At 44.0% G+C, this 19,354-nt stretch overlaps 1 protein-coding gene across 1 annotated transcript in view; it reads left to right on the top strand.

Annotated features, from left to right (window-relative positions):
• LOC102810654 (SPARC-related modular calcium-binding protein 2-like) overlaps positions 1-19,354 on the top strand; it is a 151,743-nt gene that overhangs the window by 45,597 nt on the left and 86,792 nt on the right. Inside the window, exons 6-8 of the mRNA XM_006871196.1 lie at positions 8,038-8,085; positions 11,339-11,389; positions 12,962-13,036. Coding sequence (XP_006871258.1) covers positions 8,038-8,085; positions 11,339-11,389; positions 12,962-13,036 — 174 coding nt within the window. The remainder of the gene's footprint in view (positions 1-8,037; positions 8,086-11,338; positions 11,390-12,961; positions 13,037-19,354) is intronic.

Raw genomic sequence — 19,354 nt, 5'->3', positions numbered from 1 at the left:
GTGAGAGAATGTGGTAGAAATTAACAGATCACACCCAGAAGACTCAGCACTTCTTATGACATGTTGTTGTTGTTGTTAAGTGCCGTCGAGTCGGATCCGACCCATAGCGACCCTGTACAGGGTTTCCGAGGGTGTAAATCTTTACAGGAAGGCACAACAAGGACCACAGAACCCCACTTAGGGCCAGGCCATACCATGACCTCTGCCCTTCTAGGTGCCAAGGTCGGGGAGCTGATGAGGTTCCCAACAGAGACAGACTCATCCAGGAAATGCAGCAAGCACAGGGCCCTCAAGGTTCCTTCTCTGTTTCCTTCATTCCTCCCTCCTTCATGCCTTCCTCTTCCATCATGTTTTACTCCTTCCTTCCTTCCTTTGTGTCTTCCTGTTTGCCTTCCACCTACCCCATCTTCCTCCCTCTCTTGTGCATACACTTTTCCTTTTCTTGCTGAAGAAAAGCCATGTATCACCATCAGTCTTGCCCAAGAAGTGAGGTTTCCAGAAAGGGATAAATCACAAGACCGCCCCCACCCCCAGTGCTCCCTGCAGTGATGACCTCACTGCCCACTCCGCCTTGCTCGCCCCCCGGGACCCGCAGCCATGGATTCAGCTACTTTCCTTCCAAGGCGTGGAATCACTCAGTGTTTTGAAAGGCGCCTGTCTTAGACCACCAACTCTTTCAGTAAAATACTGCCTTCTCCCCTGGGTGAGACAGCATGCAGCATGCAGTGACTACTGAGTGTGGCTGGATATGAGCCAATTTCTTAGGACTCAAAGCCTTGGAGTCCTGGTGTGGTGCTGTAGGATAAGCATTGGACTGCAAGGTCGGTTTGAACCGCAAGGTCGGCAGTTCAGATTCATCAGCTGTTCCTCAGAAACTCTATATGGGGTTGCTATGAGTCAGAACCAACTTGGTGGCACTTAAGAATAGCAACAACAGACTTAGTGGCTCATTAGTCCTCCCCAAAGCTGTAAACATTTTCCTCACATTGCAGTTTTGTGGCTTGCAATTGCTTTTTTTTTAAAAAAAAAAAAGTCACCCCTTTGGAAATAGCATGCCCACGGAATGAGAGCTCACAAATTGGAATCTTTCAGATGTGCTCCTTAGGATATAAGGGGAAGGCGTCGCCATGTGAATGTCTTTGTGCGAACAACTAGGGAGCAGCGTTGAAAGGTTGTTTGTACAACAGTGGACTGTCCTTCAAACGTTGTGTGCATTCCTTCCATTTCACAAGCCCTCTGCACCCCTGTGCAGAAACCAGCAACTTGGAGCTCCTCAGCAAATCCCCGTCTTAGGGAAAGGGATTTGGTACTGCAGTGATTTTGGTCTGGGTCCATATTAGTATTCATGGAGTTTTGCCATGTGATGAGGATGCTAAGTTGTGACCCATGTCCCTGTGGACAGGTTGATGCATAGTGAGCAGAAAGCTGTCAGGAGAAACTTTGTTTCCTAGAAACAATTGAAAGACGAACAAAAGTGAGCCAAGACATGTACGCCACGGCGCATCACAGCACTAGTTACAAAATGGCTCAAATATCAATCACAGACCATAACGGAAAAGCAATCCGTGCTCCTTCCGTACAGTGGAATACTGCGGTTGTTCTTAGGTGCCGTGGACTTGGTACCCACCCAGTCCACATTACGCAACACAGAGTAGAACACTGCCTGGTCCTGTGCCCACATCAGTCGTTGCTCTGCTTGAGTCCTTTGCTACTGCCACCCTGTCAGTTCATCTTATTGGGGAACTTCCTCTTTTTCTCTGACCTTTACTTTACCAAGCATGATGTCCTTCCCCAGGTCCTTGTCCGTTTGGATAATATGTCCAAAGTATGAAAGGTGAAGTCAGAGCATCCTGGCTTCTAAGGAGCACTCTGGTTGTACTTCTTCCAACTCAGATCTGTTTGCTCTTTTGGCAGTCCATGGGACTTTCCTCCAACACCGTAACGCAAATGCATCAATTCTTCGCGGGTATTCCTTTTTTTTTTTTGAAGCAGAGTTTCAGATTTTATTAAGCTGGCTGGCTCAGAGGAGCTAACTTCTCTAGACTCTTTATTCACTGTCCAGCTTTCACCTGCATATGAGGTTATTGAAAATACCATGGTTTAGGTCCTCAAACTGACAGCTTTGCTGTTGAACACTTTAAAGAGGTCTTGGATAGCAGATTTGCCTAATGTAATACGTTGTTTAATTTCTTGACTGCTGCTTCCGTGAGTGTTGATGGTTGATCCAAGCAAAATAAACTCTTTGACAACTTCAGTCTTTTCTCCATTTATATGGATATTTTTTATTGGTTCAGAGGTGAGAATTTTTGTTTTTGTGACATTGAGGTGTGACCCATAGTGAACTCTTAAGATCTCTGATCTCCTCAGTAAGTATTTTAAGTCTCTTTGCTTTCAGCAAGGAAGGTTGTATCAGCTGCATATTGCAGAGTGATTAATGAGTCTTTCTCCAGGCCTGATGCCACATTCTTTTACATATAATCCAGTTTTTCAAATTATTTGCTCAGCATACAGATTGGATAAGTATGGTGAAAGATTACAACCCTGGTACACAACTTTCCTAATTATAAACCATTCGGTGTTCCACTGTTCTGTTCAAACGACTGCCTCTTGGTCTATGTGCAGGTTCCTCATGAACCGAATTTAAGTGTTCGGAATACTCATTTTCTGCGATGTTGTCCATAGCTTGTCATGATCCACACAATGGAAAGCCTTTACGTAGTCAATAAAGCACGGGTAAACATCTTTTTGGTATTCTCTGCTTTCAGCCAAGATCCATCTGCCATCAGCAATGATATCCCTCCTTCCACATCCTCATCTGAATCTAACTTGAACCTCTGGCAGTTCTCTGTCAATGTACTGTTGCAACCATTTTTGAATTATCTTTAGAAAAAAGTTACTTACGTGCGATATTAATGAGAGTGTCCAATGACTTCCACATTCAGTTGGGTCACTTCTCTGTTGGACATAAACATCTCTTCCTATCAGTTGGCCAGGAAGTCAGTTGTCTTCCAGATTTCATGGCATAGATGAGCGAGTGCCTCCAATGCTGCCTCACTTTGTTGAAGATTTCAATTTGTATCCCATCAATCCCAAGAACCTTGTTCTTTGCCAATGCTCCCAGTGCTCTTTGGACTTGTTCTTTCGATAGATTCTTACCTCTTGGTCCTATGCTACCTCTTGAAATGGTTGAACATTGGCCATTTCTTTTTGGTGGTGACTCTATTCCTTCTATCTTCTTTTGATGTTCTGTGCATCTTTCGCTATTTTGCCCAGTGCGATTGAGTCAGTACCTAGTCAAAGCGACCTTGTGCACAACAGAATGAAACACTGCCAGGTCTTGCACCAAACTCACAATTGTTGCTACGCCTGAGTCCATCGCTGCCATCACTGTGCCAACCCAGCTCGTTGGGGGTCTTCCTCCTTGTCTCTGACCCTCCACTTTACCAAACATGATATCCTTCTCCAGTGACTGCTCCCTCCTGACAATAATGTCCAAAGTAAAAGAGACGAAGTCTGGCCATCCTGGCCTCCAAGGAGCACTCTGGCTCTACTTCTAACACAGATCTGTTGGTTCTTTAGGCAGTCCATGGTGCCCTCAAAATTCTCCTCCAACACCATAACTCGGATGCATCAATTCTTCTGTGGTCTTCCTTATTCTCTGTCCACCTTTTGCATGCATATGAGGTTATTGAAAATACCATGGCTTGGGTCCAGGTGCACCTTAGTCCTAATTGCCTAATGCAATATGTCGTTTGATTTCTTGACTACTGCTTCCATGAGTGTTGATGGTGGATCCAGGCAAAATGAAGTCTTTGACAACTTCAATCTTTTCTCCATTTATATGGATTCTGTTTATTGGTCCAGTGTGAGGACTTTTGTTTCCTTTACATTGAGATGGAATCCATACCAAAGGCTGTAATCTTTGATCTTCATCAGTAAGTATTTGAAGTCCTCTTCACTTTCAACAAGAAAGGTTGTATCATCTATATTGCAGGCTGTTAGTGAGCCTTCCTCCAATCCTGATGCCATGTTTTTCTTCATATAATCCAACTTCTCAAATTATTTGCTCAGCATACAGATTGGATAAGTATGGTGAAAGAATACAACCCCCTGGCACACACCTTTCCTAATTTTAAGACATTCAATGTTCCCTTGTTTTGTTAGAACAACTGCCTGTTGGTCTGTATGCAGGTTCCTCACGAGCACAGTGAAGTGTTCTGGAATATTCATTCTCTGCAATGTTGTCCACAGCTTGTCATGATCTGCACAGTCAAAAGCTTTTGGATAGTCAGTAAAGCACAGGTAAACATCTTTCTGGTATTCACTGCTTTCAGTCAGTGAATTTCAGCCAGTTCATTTCAGCTCGCTAGGGTCTAGGATATCAATGTGTATGTGTTCCATTTCATTTTAGATAAGTTCCAATTTTCTTAGATTTATACTTTTTGTACATTCCATGTTCTGATTCTCAGTGGAAGTTTGTAGCTGTCTCTCCTCATTCTCAGTTGTGTCATCATGGTCAGCTCTACTCTGAGGAGGCAGCTCTTCCCTGGTCACATTTCTAGTGCCTTCCATCCTGAGGGGCTCATCTTCCAACACTGTATCTGACAATAATCTGGTGCTCTTCGTCATGTTTCAATATTCAGTATTCTGGTGCTATAGCTGGTGAAATATCAGTCAGCCCTAAAGTCCTGACCCCCACCACAGCAAGGTGGGACTTTGAAAACAGTTTCATGAGGGAAATAAGTCAGGCACAAAAGATTAATATTGTATAATCTCACATGAAATATCTAGAATAGAAAACTGTTTAGAAATCAAAATGTGTTAGTGGTTTTGTGGAGCTTGTGGGAGGGGTAGAAACAGACAGTGTTTGGGGTTGAACAGCATGGTGACCACAGTACTGCCCTTGACTTGTCCACGTACAGGTGCTGGAAGGGCAAGTGTGTTGCTGTCTGTGTGTCTCACCACATGCACACGGACTCACAGCAGAAACAGATACATGTGTGCTGTAGAATCCCTTCCAAATTCTTAGCGGCAAAAATATTTGAATCTTGCAGCAGATTATTAAGAGACACTTGGATATGTTTTAAAATTATCTCGTGCTTATTAAGAACAAGATTAAAAAATAAAAATGGATGGGTTTATTTAAGAAAATGTGGATTAGGTTTAGGACCTAGATGAGCAAGATGCTGTATAGATCATGGCTAGAGAGCCCGAGAGATTGAGACACAGAGAGATTGCCTGAGAGCAGAGGTAGACCTTTCTTAGCTGTTATTGTCTGGTCTCAGTTGCTGACTGAATCATCAGTGGGCGGTGTTGGCTCAATTACAGAATATTTTGTACCCTCCTCTGGGTATTCTGTTGATATTTTATGAGTTGTACATTTACCTCCCAGTGTGATCCTGCAGGATAGTACACTAGACCACGAGGTCAGCAGTTCCCACCCACGTACACAGGGTAACTATGAGTCCAAACCAACTCCACAGCACTGAATTACAACAACAAGGACCCTTACGCCTGTTCAGAGATATTAATGGAGTATTGTTTTCTTCAGTCCAAAGTCGGAAACTTTTTCTGCAGATTCATGGTATGGCCCTAACAACAAGAACTAAGAAGCAATCTCTTTTAGAAGTCTGGGTTTGCAAAGGGAGGGTACAGATGGGGGAGACAGGAAGAGAGGGGTTCTGAAAGCTTCGTGTGGTGGACTCATGAGAGACCCAGCTTTATTTCATAGAGAATCCTTAAAAACAAGGCAAAATAAAAATCCACCGATTCAGACTCGTGGTCAGCCGTGAGTACAAAATAGAACTGTGTTCCATCGGGTTTTCAATGGCCGGTTTTTCTAAAGTAAATGCCACATCTTTCTTACAATGTGCCCTTGGGTGAGTTGAACCTGCAATGTTTCTGTTCACAGCAGACCGCATTAGCAGGGTCCCCACTGGTGTTAATGTCCTGCATTTAGATGCTGGAAGCCACGTCACATCTCATCACATGATAGCAGTGACAGTTGGGGAATGGCCTGAAACTCTTGGACCAGGAAAACCATGTGCTTTTGGTCAGATTAACTCTCCAAGTGTAAGTGTGCTCATTAATGTTACAACATGTGGCCCGAGGCACTTGGACACATGTCTGTTCACCCAGCAAGCAGTCTGTTAGGAGGAGCCCTGGGTGCTGCAATGGTTAAGCAAGCTCTGGACTACTAGCTGAAAAGTTGGTGGTTTGATCCCACCCAGAGGCGCTGTTTCAGATAGGCCGGTGGCCTGCTCCCTTAGAAGAAAGTTCATGGGCGTGGTTCTGCTCTCTCCTGTAAGGTGGCTGTGAGTCCGAATCTTCTTTACGGTCTTGTGTCCACTGGTTTTGTTTGCTGGTTTGATAGATTTTTATTTTTTAGTATAGTTGTGGAGACTGCAAAAAGTTCATGTAAAAATGGAAGAAAAGATAATGGCATTTTTCCAGTACTATTTTGAAGCCCCCTCATATATAACTCATGTTGGAATGTGAGACTAAACAAAGGAGGGGTCACTGTAGATCACTAGAGCTGAGGGTCCTCACATGCCTCAGACTGACCCTGCGGACATGGGCACCATTGTGAGTGTCCACATATCCCCCCCCACTGGCTCTCATGACACCTCCAACATGGCAGACACGTGTGGAAATCATGGAATGCTTGCATGTTATTCCTTGATATATGGGAACCCTGGCCTGTTAGTGTGACTGCAGTTGCTGCCGCCGCTCAGTAAATTGTACCCAAGCATGGTGCTAGTGATTTCCCTGCCGTCGGTGAAGTTCCTGTACACTGTCCTCCGTGTACACTTCCCACAGCTTTCCTACTTCATCTCCGGGGAACTGGGCATATGATCACAAAATATCAGTGTGTATCTTTAATGTTACTGGGACCTGTACCCCAATATCATGTTCCAGATTTTAAAATAAAGATCAACTTCAAGTTCCAGTCCATAAAATAAAGCTTCAAGGGTATTACCTGGTACACCCGAATTCCTAATTCTGAATTCAATTTGAAGAAAATATTCTCATCTGAATTAGTAATTAAATTCCCAGTTAGTTCTGAATGGATACTTTTTTCCCTAGTCCTTAAAGTAGGTGTAAGAATGGAAAGAAAATAGTTGGTACTGAGGGCAGCTTTGTTCCACTGGAAAAGAAAGGGAAATACGTCCTGATTATAATACAAATATATTAGTGTGACCTCACGGTGACAAGAAGAGCACTGCTACTTGGATCAGCTCTAGTGTATCCTGAACTTCTCTACAAAGAGACAGCTCTTCCATTTAGAATGGCTTAAAAAATTGGACTGAAAACTGAAAGGTTGGGGTTTGAACTCATGACCACTTTGTGGGAGAAGTCTGTGAGAGTCAGCTTCCATGAAAATTACAGCCTTGGAAACCCTGCAGCCCGACTCAGTCCTGTGTGTCTCCTTTGTGTTGGAGTTAACCCAATGACCCTGATTCGAACCCACTGCCATCAAATCCACCCCAACTCCTCGTGCCCCGATGCAGGGATTCTGAGACTGCTGACCTTTATGGGAGCAGACAGCCTGGTCTCTCTACTGAAGACGTCCTTGGGGTTGGACTGCCAGCCTTGTGAGTTACAGTCCAGTGCTTATCCTACAGTACCACCAGAGCACAATGGCTACAGGTAGAGTTTGGAATCAAGCTGAGGCCAGGGCTTCGCATTAGCTTTAATTGCATAATTTTAAAATTGTTTTTAGAACTATTTCCATCTAATTATCTGCACTAGCTCCACATGGTGTCCCATGTTTGGAAGGTTGTTCTGTAACATCGCTGATGGATAGACGCTAACCAACTGGGTTCAAGTACACACATGCGCAGTGAGTCTACTTGACATTATACTGAGGAACGGGCCTTCCGTGTCCTGGTCCAGAGCCTGTTAGTGTCACCAGCACTGTCCCCTGGGTCGCCAGACAGCGTGTATGATGTTACTGGTATGGAATGTCTGTGTGGCTTAGTTATCGGTGGCCGTTTGACACACAGAATCCTTTCATGTCTTTCCTTCTTCCTTTAGGGTCTGTGAATGAGAAGCTGCCACCGCGAGAAGGCGCAGGAAGAGCAGGTAACTATCTGAACTGAATCTCTGGCTGCTACATGACATCTAATCCCGTCTGTGCCTGCCTAGCATGTCGTTTTTAAGTATAAGATGAACATGTATGACTAATGGTAGACAGTGACACGGGTAGAGCACTGGGTTAAGTATTGCACTGCTTACTGCAAGGGCGTTAGTTCAAACCTTGGGAGAAAGATGAGGCTGTCTGCCCCCAGAAAGACTTGACAACCCTGGAAATCTACCCTGTGGGACATTTATCATCTGCCATAGAGGGTTGCTATGGAATTAACTTGAAGACAGTGGTTTGGGTTTTTGAGTTAGGAGCCCTGGTAGTACATAGGGTAAACATTCAATTACTAACCCAAAAGGCTGGCGGTTTGAGTCTACTCACAGCTCGGAGGAAGAAAGATCTGGTGATCTGATGCCACGACTATTGTTAAGTGCCATCAAGTTGGTTCTAACTCAGCGACCCTGTATAGGGTTTCCAAGGAGTGGCTGTTGGGTTGGAACTCTAACCTTGTGGTTAGCAGTCCAGTGCTTATCCTACATGCTAGACCAGGACTCTGCTCTGTCATGTGGGGTTGATGTGGGCCAGCATCCACTCAATGGGACTCAACACCACCAAGAGTGGTCATGAAAGCTTAGATGGTTTGTTAAGGGACTTTTCATTCAGTGAACATTTATTCAAGATTTACCGGAGCCAGTCACTTTGCTGGATACTTGGCATAGAATCTGCCAGAAAGCCCAGGTGTGTCTGGGGCAGGGGTCTGAAGTTGGGCTGTGGCAGGAGTCCCTGTAGGTGGTGTGGAAGATGGAGTTGTGATTACCACTTGGAGACCCCAGTACAGCGATATGAGAGGGGTGTTTGCCTCTTCAGGGATTTGAAAGCTTGCTGTCTTCAGGTACCCTTGTTGAAGGTGTCCCTCATCTCTTCTACGGAAATGCCATCCTCCATCCCTGATAGAAACAGAGCAGTCAGCTGGTCTCCGCAGAAAGTCCCCTGCAGCCCCCGAGCTGTATTCCTGGGCTCACTGTGAGCGTGTATCCTTTACTCTCTGCCCTTTCTTTAACTTTCACCCTTCAGAACCAGTGATGATTCTCTGCATTTCAAACTTTACAGTCAGAGTTAGTTTTACTTAATTTTATAATGATAAATACATTAACAAACCGGCTCACTCTCACCGCCATTATTGGTGACAAGATGAAATTACATTATAGGTTCAATATCTTTTTTCCTGATGTAGGTGATAGATAGTACAGAGTCCTAGTATTGTACTGTAGGATCAGCACTGGACTGCTCACCACAAGGTTGGCAGTTCAGACAAATCAGCTACTCTTCAGAAACCCTGTATAGGCTCACTGTGAACAGGAAGTGAATCATGGCACTTAACAATGGCGTGTTGAGCAGTTGATGTTGCATGCTGTTCAGACAGTTCCAACGCACAGAGACCCAGTTTTTGCTGTTGTTCTTAGGTACCGTCCAGGTGGTTCTGACTTGTAACAACCAGGTACACAACAGAAAGAAACAATTGCTGTCATGTTTCAGTCCATTGCTACAACCACTGTAGAGAATTAGTATCAGAGATCAAAGGATTACGAAACCTTGTTTTCTCTGGTTTGATTGAATGTAATCCTTGGGCATTGTTGGAGCTGTGGTGGATGCAGTCTGTGCCCCAGGGAGATCACGGTGTACCTTCGTTTCCACCTGTCTCTGTAACTGAAAGATCGCAAGAATGGGGCTTTAAAGAACAGACATTTCTTTTCTCATCGTTCTAGAGACTAAGCATCTAATTTCAGGGCACCAGCTCTAGGGAAAGGCTCACTCTGTTGGCTCTGGAACAGAGTGTTCTAGCTATAAGGGATGGTTCTCTGTGTTGGCTCTGGGGGATGGTTCTCTGTGTTGTCTCTGGGGGATGGTTCTCTGTGTTGACTTTGGGGGATGGATCTCTTTGGGCTTTGGGAAAAGACCCTTTGCTGGCTCTTGTGGAACCTCTTTGTCTCAGCTTCTGTAATTTTCTTTTCTACATTTTCCGGTCACCCTACCTGGCAATGCTGACTTTTCATGTTGAAGCAGATCCTATGGTTTGAGGAATGGGAAAGTGGCTCTCAGAAGAAATACACAAAACTAATCCTGTATTTAGTTCTTGTCATTCCAAATCATGTAGTCAATTGTTGTCATTCCAGAGGACTTTGGAATATGTCCCCCAATTCATTTTAGTTTCATGACTTTTGGTCTTGGGAGAAAATTACAAAATATTCAGAGCAAAGTATCACAAGTTTCTTGTCACTATAGATATTAGACTTGGAGATTAAACAAAAATGATATACTTGTTAGTATTTTAACAAATAGCAAAAGGTTGTTAGTCTCCCCTTCACTTTTGGTTTTCCCTGAAAACAAATGGAGAGGATGCTGGGAAGTCATGGGTCACAGTTAGTCCCTCAGCCCGAGTAACCTGGCTATTATTTCTGCCACAGTTTCTGATCAGTTTGATCCTGAAATTTCCGTATAATAACACCACATGAGTAAACTTGAGCAAATCAAAACAAAAACATAGATATGAAAATGATTCTTGGGAGACCCCACAAAATATCTGGCTGGCCAGAGCCCCCATTAGTTTGGAGTACAATTTCTAGAAGGCCGCTCAGGGTTGTTTTGTTATGTCTCAAGGCTGCTTAAAAGCTCACACTTCACCCGGAATCTCTTGAGGTGTTTTTCAGTGATGTAGAACCCAGTTGCCATGGTTTCAGTGAGGGGGATAGTGGTCTTCTGTGACTTTCATTCTTGCTCTCCCAGTCCACTGCAGACTGCGCAAGGGAGCTGCAAGGTGCATGAACGGGCCAGGACCACCGTTCCCTCCATACCTGACCCCTCTTGAGGGACAACAAGATTAATAAAGGACAGCCGGCTTTGACCCCGCCCCCGGTTACTCTTGTCTCATCAGTGTAGTGAACAGGGCTTGTGGACTTCCCTCACTTCCGGTTCCATTCCCAGCAGACTCACAACACTCCTCTCTCATTCTCTTCCATCCTAAGGAATGTGGTGGGCTCCTCTGGGCTCCCACCCTGATGTGTCTGTAGGTTACGCCCACATGTTACACTTCCCATGAAGCCTTAGTCTCAGAACCCACTTTCCACTCCACACGGTGTGGCTGTTGTAATTGAGGCTGTATGCAGATTGACAGCATCAGTCACGTGTGCATGCTTAATTAACTTATTCTCATAATTGTAGTCTCCTTGCAAATCTTTTCCGTTCTGAATTCAGATGACACAGCCATGCCTGTGCTGGAGACTCAGCCCCAAGGAGATGAAGAAGGTGAGACATGGGGAGGGGGCCTGTGTGGGCTGAGGAAGGGGGCACGCGTGTGTCTGGGCTGAAGATGGGGGAGGAGGGATGTGTTTGGGGAGAGGATGTGGGAGGGGGGGTGTGTCTGGGGGAGGGAGGGGGGAGGGAGTGTGTGTTTGGGGTGAGAACATTGTATTCCATGTCTGTCTGGGTGGGGGGACGTGGAGGCAGGGTGGTCCTGGGGAGAGGCAGTTCTGCTGCCCTGGTAGAACCTTAGTGACACCCACCTCACCGCCCCCCCAGGGCTGTATTCCGCTCTCCTCCACCTGTGAGGGCCTGTAAGGGACTCTCCACAGTGACTGTGGAGGAGAGGGATTTGTGTGGGGTTTGTGGGTTTGTCTGTTGGCCTTCTGCTCTCAGGGAGCAGGAAGCTGAGGCAGTTTCCCTTGTCTGCCTTCTCACTATTTTTCACTGAATCTGAGGAGGCCCATCATCTGTCGCCTGCCCCTTCCAGTTATGAAATCTCAGTTTGGATTGTGTAAGTTTGAAGGCCAGCTCACCAGTTGACACTCAGCTGGCACTAACAACAACAACTATTTGGAAAGTGTGCACTGAGGTGTGTTCTCAATGTCCCTAGCTCACACACCTGGGGTTACCGCAGCAACAGCTGTTTAGGTTTGGTTTAACTGTTTGCTGAGCCTGTGTTCTTAGGTACAAAATAGTGACCCCTGCTGTAGACATTAGGGAGTCACTGGACTGCAAAGTCAGTTTAAACCTCAAGGTCGGTGGTTCAAGCTCACCAGCTGCTCCTTGGAAACCCTATACAGGGTCACTGTATAAATGTAGATCGGAACCGACTCTGAAAACATTAGGAGCACAGTGGCTTTGTGTAATAAGCAGTGGACTGCAAACCACAAAGTGGGCAGTTCAAGCCCGCCAGCTGCTGCTCCGCCGGATAAAGATGAGGCTTTTTGCTCCCACAAAGATTTCCAGGCTTGCAATCACTAGGAGTTGTAACCCACTTGATGGCATTTAGCAACAGTAACAACTATAAACATGAACTTTCTTTCTTAAACAGTGTTGCCACACTGATGTTTGTAAAAAGATTGAGGCAAGGTTACATTTTAAATACTGTGTTTGTGTTGAGACTTTCAGCTACATGCCTAACTATCTTTGTACGTAAGAAACATTTTTGTACATTGGGGCTTTTTTCTTTTTTAAACCATTTTTTTTAAGTGGGACTGGCCTGTATTCAAATAGCCTTTAAGCACAGTTTTGGACTAAAAAAATGAAAAAGAAAGACATCTGCTAAAAATAATATTTTAAAATTTTAAATGTAAGAATCTCACCAGCCACTCCTTGGGAAGTCTACAAAGGGTTACTGTGGGTCGGAGCCGACTCGACAATCTTAACAACAACATCAACAAAATGTCTATTATTATTTCTTTTATTAATATAATCACTTATCACTTTACTTATTCCGTTAGAGTGTCTTTGTGTCTTGTGTTGATTTTGGTTTGGTCTCTAAGCCTGCCTACTAGAAACCTTTGAGAGACTGTTTCATGATGAACTAAAGATCTTTATTTTCTTGTGGTTCATTAGATATCGCGTCACGTTATCCCACGCTTTGGACTGAGCAAGTGAAGAGTCGGCAGAACAAAACCAACAAAAATTCAGGTAAATTGGGCTCTAAAGTTCCACTGTAAGATGTGATTTAATTGGTTTAGAAAAATGTCTTTATCTTCTTGAAGTTAAATGCAGAGTTCACATTTTCCCTTAACTACAGTGAGTCATCTGAAAGTAATTCTTATGACTTGACCACCAAGGACTGTTTCAAATTTTGGCATTTTCAGTCAGATGTTCTAAATTCTTTGCAATATTGCTTTGCATGGTCCCAGAAAATAGTTTTTAAGTATACAATTGGAAATGCGTGATACTAAATATTTGAGTGTTTAATTCTTTTCAGCAACGCCAACACGCAGACTTAATTCTGTTTCAAATCCATTGAATTGTGAGCACTGTGTTTGCTATAAAGCCTGCTGGGCTGCACCGCCACAATTTAGAGTGGGTTCTTCTGACAGTGTGTGGCTGGACAGCCAAGTAGAGGGTTGCTTCGTCTTGGCTTAGCTATTTTAATGGCTTCAGGAGCACAGATTCCCTCTGACATTTGTACTGAAGCTCTTGGTTGGTTGCCCGTATGTTTCCCTTTGTCTCTCAAGTGAAGCTGGTTTTGTTTGTTGTTTGAATAAATTCCCACTGAATGAAACAGTCTCTCTGGATGCAGACTGGCCCAGCTTCCATGGAGGCACCAATCGGTGACAACACACCTTTTCTGTGGTTGGCTGTGAGGTCAAAAGGTTCTTTTGTCTCAGGGCTGTTTTCTCTGTGGTTCTGTGTTGTTCTGCACAGTATATTTTTTAATATCCATCCACTCTCACACACAAAAAATCAAAAGCTTTGTTCAAATTCGGGACGTGGAGGTAGTTTGAATTCCTCTTCAGCGTCTAGACATCTTGCGCGCAGATATTACTGAGCTGACATTGAGTTTTTCCAGTCTTACCATTGTTGATTTTTAATATTAGAATGCTGTGATCTGAGAAGATGAATTATAATATCTTGGTATTCTAGAATTTCTGGAGGCTTGTTTTGTGACCCAGCAAATGTCCTATTCTGGAGAATGCTCGCTCTGTGGGCACCGGAAAAGAATTCATATTGCGCTGGGGTTGGCCTGAGGGTTCTGTATCCAGCTATGAGGTCGAGGTGGGTGATTGTGTTGTAGAGTTTTTCACTAGTTACCCAGTCCTTTAAAAGTGATGTATTAGAATGTACTAATGTTGTTGAATTATCTAATAATTTGATATGTTATGTTGTGTTACTACTGGCAATAATAATTCCTGATTATAAGGCAAAAAACAGCATAAGCGACAAGGAAGGGGGTTATACAAGTACAGTGATGGAAGGGTCAGTAGAACGAGTGGACATAACCATCTTTATTGTTGTTGTGAAGTGCCGTCGAGTCGGATCTGACCCATAGTGACCCTGTATAGGGTTTCCAAGGAGCTCCTGGTGAGCTTGAACTGCCGACCTTGCAATTCAAACGACTTTGTAGTCTGGCGCATTCACCATAGTTAATATTTATGCATAAATCAACCTCTAACATCACTGAAGAGACAAGGAGAGTAGCTGTTAAGTTTGGATGAGATAGTTCACAATTGCCCTCAGAGCCGTAAGACAGATCCTGTGTGCTGGAACACTTACTGATTTAAAATTGTGCGAGGCTAGGAGATCGGATGTTATATGAACTTCAGTGGGATTTTTTTCATAGCCCTGGTAGGACAGTATGTTACTCACTGGGCTGATAACCACAAGGTCAGTAGTGTGCATCCACCAGCCGCTCTTGGGAGACAGATGAGGTTTTCTGCTCTGTTAAAGATTTCCAGCCTCTGAAACCCTGTACAGGGGCCACATGAATTGGAAATGACCGTACAGCTGGCAGCAGCAGAGGCAGTGTGAATTTCTAAAGCATTCTCAGGCCATTGAGTTCCCACCAGAACATCTGGCCAAACCAATTTGCTAGGCGACACCTAGAGAACGCATCAGAACCTCACATGACCCCATTGTCCTCTGTGAAGTCACCACTTAACTTTTTGGTGCCCCTGTTGGCATTGGCATCGTGACGCATTTCTGAGGATGAGGATGAGGAAGGAGGAGGTAAAAACACGAGTTACACAGGCTGTCCTTCCATTGCCTCTGTTGTTTCATGCAGCCTCCATTTCTGCAAACACACTCTGCGAGGGCACCTCCCATATGCCAGGGACTGTCAGGTTGTTGTTATTAGTGTCATGAAGGCCATTCTGACAAATGACGACCCCGTATAGGATCAGCTGGTGGGTTTGAACCACCAAGCTTGTAGTACGCAGTTCCATGCTTGTCCTACGGCACCACACCAGGGCTCCAAGGACTGTGATAAGCCCAGGAATACAAAGATGTGCATTAAGAAGCCTTGTCCAGAAGAAAGTTTGGGCAAGCAGCCAGGCATGTAAGCAGATGTTGGTAGGTGCCATCGAGTCAGTTCCAAATCATCACTGTCCTATGCACAGTAATACTGCCCAGTCCTGTGGCATCCTCACAACTGGTGCTATGCTTGAAGCCACTGCTGCTGCCATGGAGCCCGTTTCTCTCCTTTGGGGTCTTCTTGTTTTCACTGGCTCTCTACCAAACACGGCAGACAGAGGACCGGTCCCTCCTGAAAATGTGCCCAAAGTATGCAAGGCAAAGCCTGGCTTCTAAGGAGCGTTCTGCCTGTACTTCTTCCAACACAGGTCTGTTTGTTCTTCCAGCAGTCCATGGTATTTTAATATTCTTCTTCAACACCATAACTCAAATGCATCAGTTCTTCTATGGGCTTCCTTATCCGTTGTCCAACTTTCATATGCATATGAGGTTATTGAAAATACCATGACTTGGGTCAGGTGCACCTTAGTCCTCAAACTCTGACATCTTTGCTCTTGATCACTTTAAAGAGGTCTCATACAGCAGGTTTGCCTAATGCATATGCCATTGGATTTGTGGTCCCCTGCTTCCATTAGTGTTGATAGGGGATTCAAACAAAGTGAAGTCTTGGACAACATCAATGTTTTCTCTTTATTACATTGTTATTTATTGGTCCCCTGGTAAGGATTTTGGTTTTCTTTACATTGAAGTATGATCCACACTGAAGGCTGTGCTCTTTAATCCTCAACTGTAAGTATTTCAAGTCCTCTTCACTTTCAGAAAGCAATGTTTTCTCATCTGCGTATTGTTAATGAGGCTTCCTCCATCCAACTTTTCAGATTATGTGCTTAGCATACTGACTGAATAAGTATGGTGATAGAGTACAACCCTGGCACACAGCTTTCTTAGTTATAAACTATAGGGTCCCCTTATTTTGTTCAAACAACTTCCTCGTGTCCCATGTACAGGTTCCTCGTGAGCACAATTAGATATTCTAAAATAATCAGGGAGGGATACTTTGGGAGTCGGTTTCTAGTCTAATTGCAGTCCTTCAAACAGGTTGGTTGGTGTTAGATGCCATCAAGCCAGTACCAACTCATAGGCACCTTGTGCACATCTGAACGAAACAGTGCCCAGTTCTGGGCCAGCCTCACAATTGGTGCTACACTTGAGCCCATTGCTGCGGCCACTGTGCCAGTCCATCACATTGGGGGTCTTCCTCTTTATCACTGACTCACCACTTTAGCAAGCATAATGTCCTTCTCCAGGGACTGGTCCTTCCTATAGTATGAAAGACAAAGTCTGGCCATCCAGGTTTCTAAGGAACATTCTGATTATACTTCTTACAACACAGATTGGTTTGTTTTTTTGGCAGTCTATGGAACTATTAATATTCTCCTCCAACACCATAACTCAAATGCATCAATTTTTCTATGTTCTTCTTTATTCACTGTTCAACTTCTACATACATATGAGGTTATCGAAAAGGCCATGGTTTAGGTCAGCTGCATGTTAGTTCTCAAACAGGTATCTTTGCTCTTGAACATTTTAAAGAGGTCTTGTGCAGCAGATTTGTCTAATGCAATACGTCATTTGATTTCTTGACTGCTGCTTCCATGAGTGTTGATGGTTGATCTGAGCAAAATGATATCTTTGACAAATTCACTCTTTTCTCCATTTATATTGTTAAGTGCCGTCGAGTTGGTTCTGACCCATAGCGACCCTGTACAGGGTTTCTGAGGCTGTAAATCTTTACGGGAGCAGAACGCCTCATCTTTCTCCCGCAGAGCAGCTGGTAGTTTTGAACTGCTGGCCTTAAGGTTCGCAGCCCCATTCGTAACCCCTACACTACCAGAGTCCAGTGGTGAAGATTTTTATTTTCTTTATATTGAGGTGTAACCCGAACCGAAGGCTGTGGTCTTTGATCTTCATCTATAAGTATTTCAAGTTCTCTTCACTTTCAGCATGCAAGGCTGTATTATCTGCACATCACAGGTTGTTAATGAGTCCTCCACCAAACCTGATGCCATGGTTTTCTTCACATAATCCAGCTTCTTAAATTATTTTCTCAGCATACAGATTGAATAGTGTGTTGAAAAAATAGAATATTGGCATACACCTTTCCTATTTTTAACCATCTAAAGTTCCCTTGTTCTGTTCAAACAATTGCCTCTTGGTCTATGTACTGGTTCCTCAAGAGCACGATGAAGTGTTCTGGAATATTAATTCTCCACAATATTGTCTAAAGCTTGTCAAGATGCACATAATTAAAAGCCTTTGCATTGCCAATAAAGTTCAGGTAAGCAGCTTTCTGGTATTTTCTGCTTTCAGCCAAGATCTATATGACATTCAGCAATGAGATCCTTCTTTGCACATCCTCATCTGAATCCTGCTTAACCTCTCAGTAGTTGCCTGTCAATGTATTTTGCAGCCGTTTTTTTTTTTCTTTTTTTAATTTTACTTGCACGTGATATTAATGATATTGTCGGATGATTTCTGCATTCCATTCGTTCACCTCTTTTTGGAATGAGCACAAATAGGATTTTTTTCCAATCAGTTGGCCAGGTAGTTGTCTTCCAAATTTCTTGGCATAGATGAGTGAGTGCCTCCTGTGCTGCATCAGTTTGTTGAAAGATTTCAACTTGTGTCCATCAATTCCTAGAGCCTTTTTCTTTGCCAGTGCCTTCAGTGCACCGTGGACTTCTTCCTTTAGGATCATTGGCTCTTGAGCATATGCTGCCTCTTGAAATGGTTGAACATTGACCATTTCTTTTTGGTACAGTGACTGTGTATTCCTTCTACCTCCTCATTTTGAATTGTGCCCCTTCTGCAAATGAAGGTTCTGGAAGCTTTACTGCATTCACATCATCATGGTCCACTCTACTTTGAGAAGTAGCTCTTCCCGAGTCAGATTTTAGTGCCTTCCAGCCCGAGGGGCTCATTTATGCCACTAGATCTGACAAGATTCAGGAGCTCTTCATCATGTTTCAATATTCAGTAATCTGGCCCTGACTGTGTTCCACTGCTGTTCATAACGTTTTCAGTGACTAAATGTTCAGAAGTAATCCATTTCTGCTTCCTAGTCTGCTTTTGTCTGGAAGCTTAGCTGAAACCTGTCCACTGTGGATGACCCTGCTGGTGATTAAAATACAGGTGGCATAGCTCTCAGAATCACAGAAATACACAAGCCACAAATAAACTGACAGTAAATATTCTGAATTTAATATGAAGTCAGTAAATATTTGTTGAATGAAGGAATGAGTTATTGGAATACACAAAACACAGATGGGAGAAAGGGATTGATACTGTCTGAAAGAAGACCTTGGACTCCCCCAATCTCACTCTCGTCAGTATGGTTATATACATTTGTCGACCACCTCTATGTAGGTGCTCCTGTAGAGAGGGGCAGGTAGAAAGGTGTATCGTGTTCCCACTGTGGGCGTCTCTGCACATCCTGGTACCCAGTGAAAAAGGCAAATCGGTAGCAGAAGATGGGTCAGAGTAGGCAACAATGGATAAACTAACACTCCCCTTCTTGTTTGATAGGATAGAACCTCAGTGTCTACACAAATGACAGTAAACTGGTAATAAAAGATCATTTCCATGATAACCAATCACTGCAGGATCTTCAGGGGAAATGCTTTCTGTGTAAGGACTTTGGGACGTTTCCCCTAATTTCCATAATTCCATTGTTGTTGTTGTTAAGTGCCATCGAGTCAATTCCAACTCATAGCGGCCAATAGTGACTCGGTATAGGGTTTCCAGGAAGCAACTGGTGAGCCTGAACCACTGGCCTTGCAGTTCAAACAACTTTGCAGTCTGACACATTAGCCCACAACATCACACTATTGTTGTTGTTGTTGTTAGGTGCCATCGAGTCAGTACTGACTCATAGTGACCTTATGCACAGCAGAACGAACACTGCCCAATCCTGGGCCAACCTCACTACTGTTGCCACACTTGAGTCCATCGATGCTGCCACTTGCCCAATCCATCTCATTG

The sequence above is a fragment of the Chrysochloris asiatica genome, unplaced genomic scaffold, assembly GCF_000296735.1.
Source record: "Chrysochloris asiatica unplaced genomic scaffold, ChrAsi1.0 scaffold00162, whole genome shotgun sequence".
Lineage (NCBI taxonomy): Eukaryota > Metazoa > Chordata > Mammalia > Afrosoricida > Chrysochloridae > Chrysochloris > Chrysochloris asiatica.
Note: the sequence above shows the minus strand (reverse complement) of the source record. Positions and strands in the feature narration are given on the sequence as shown.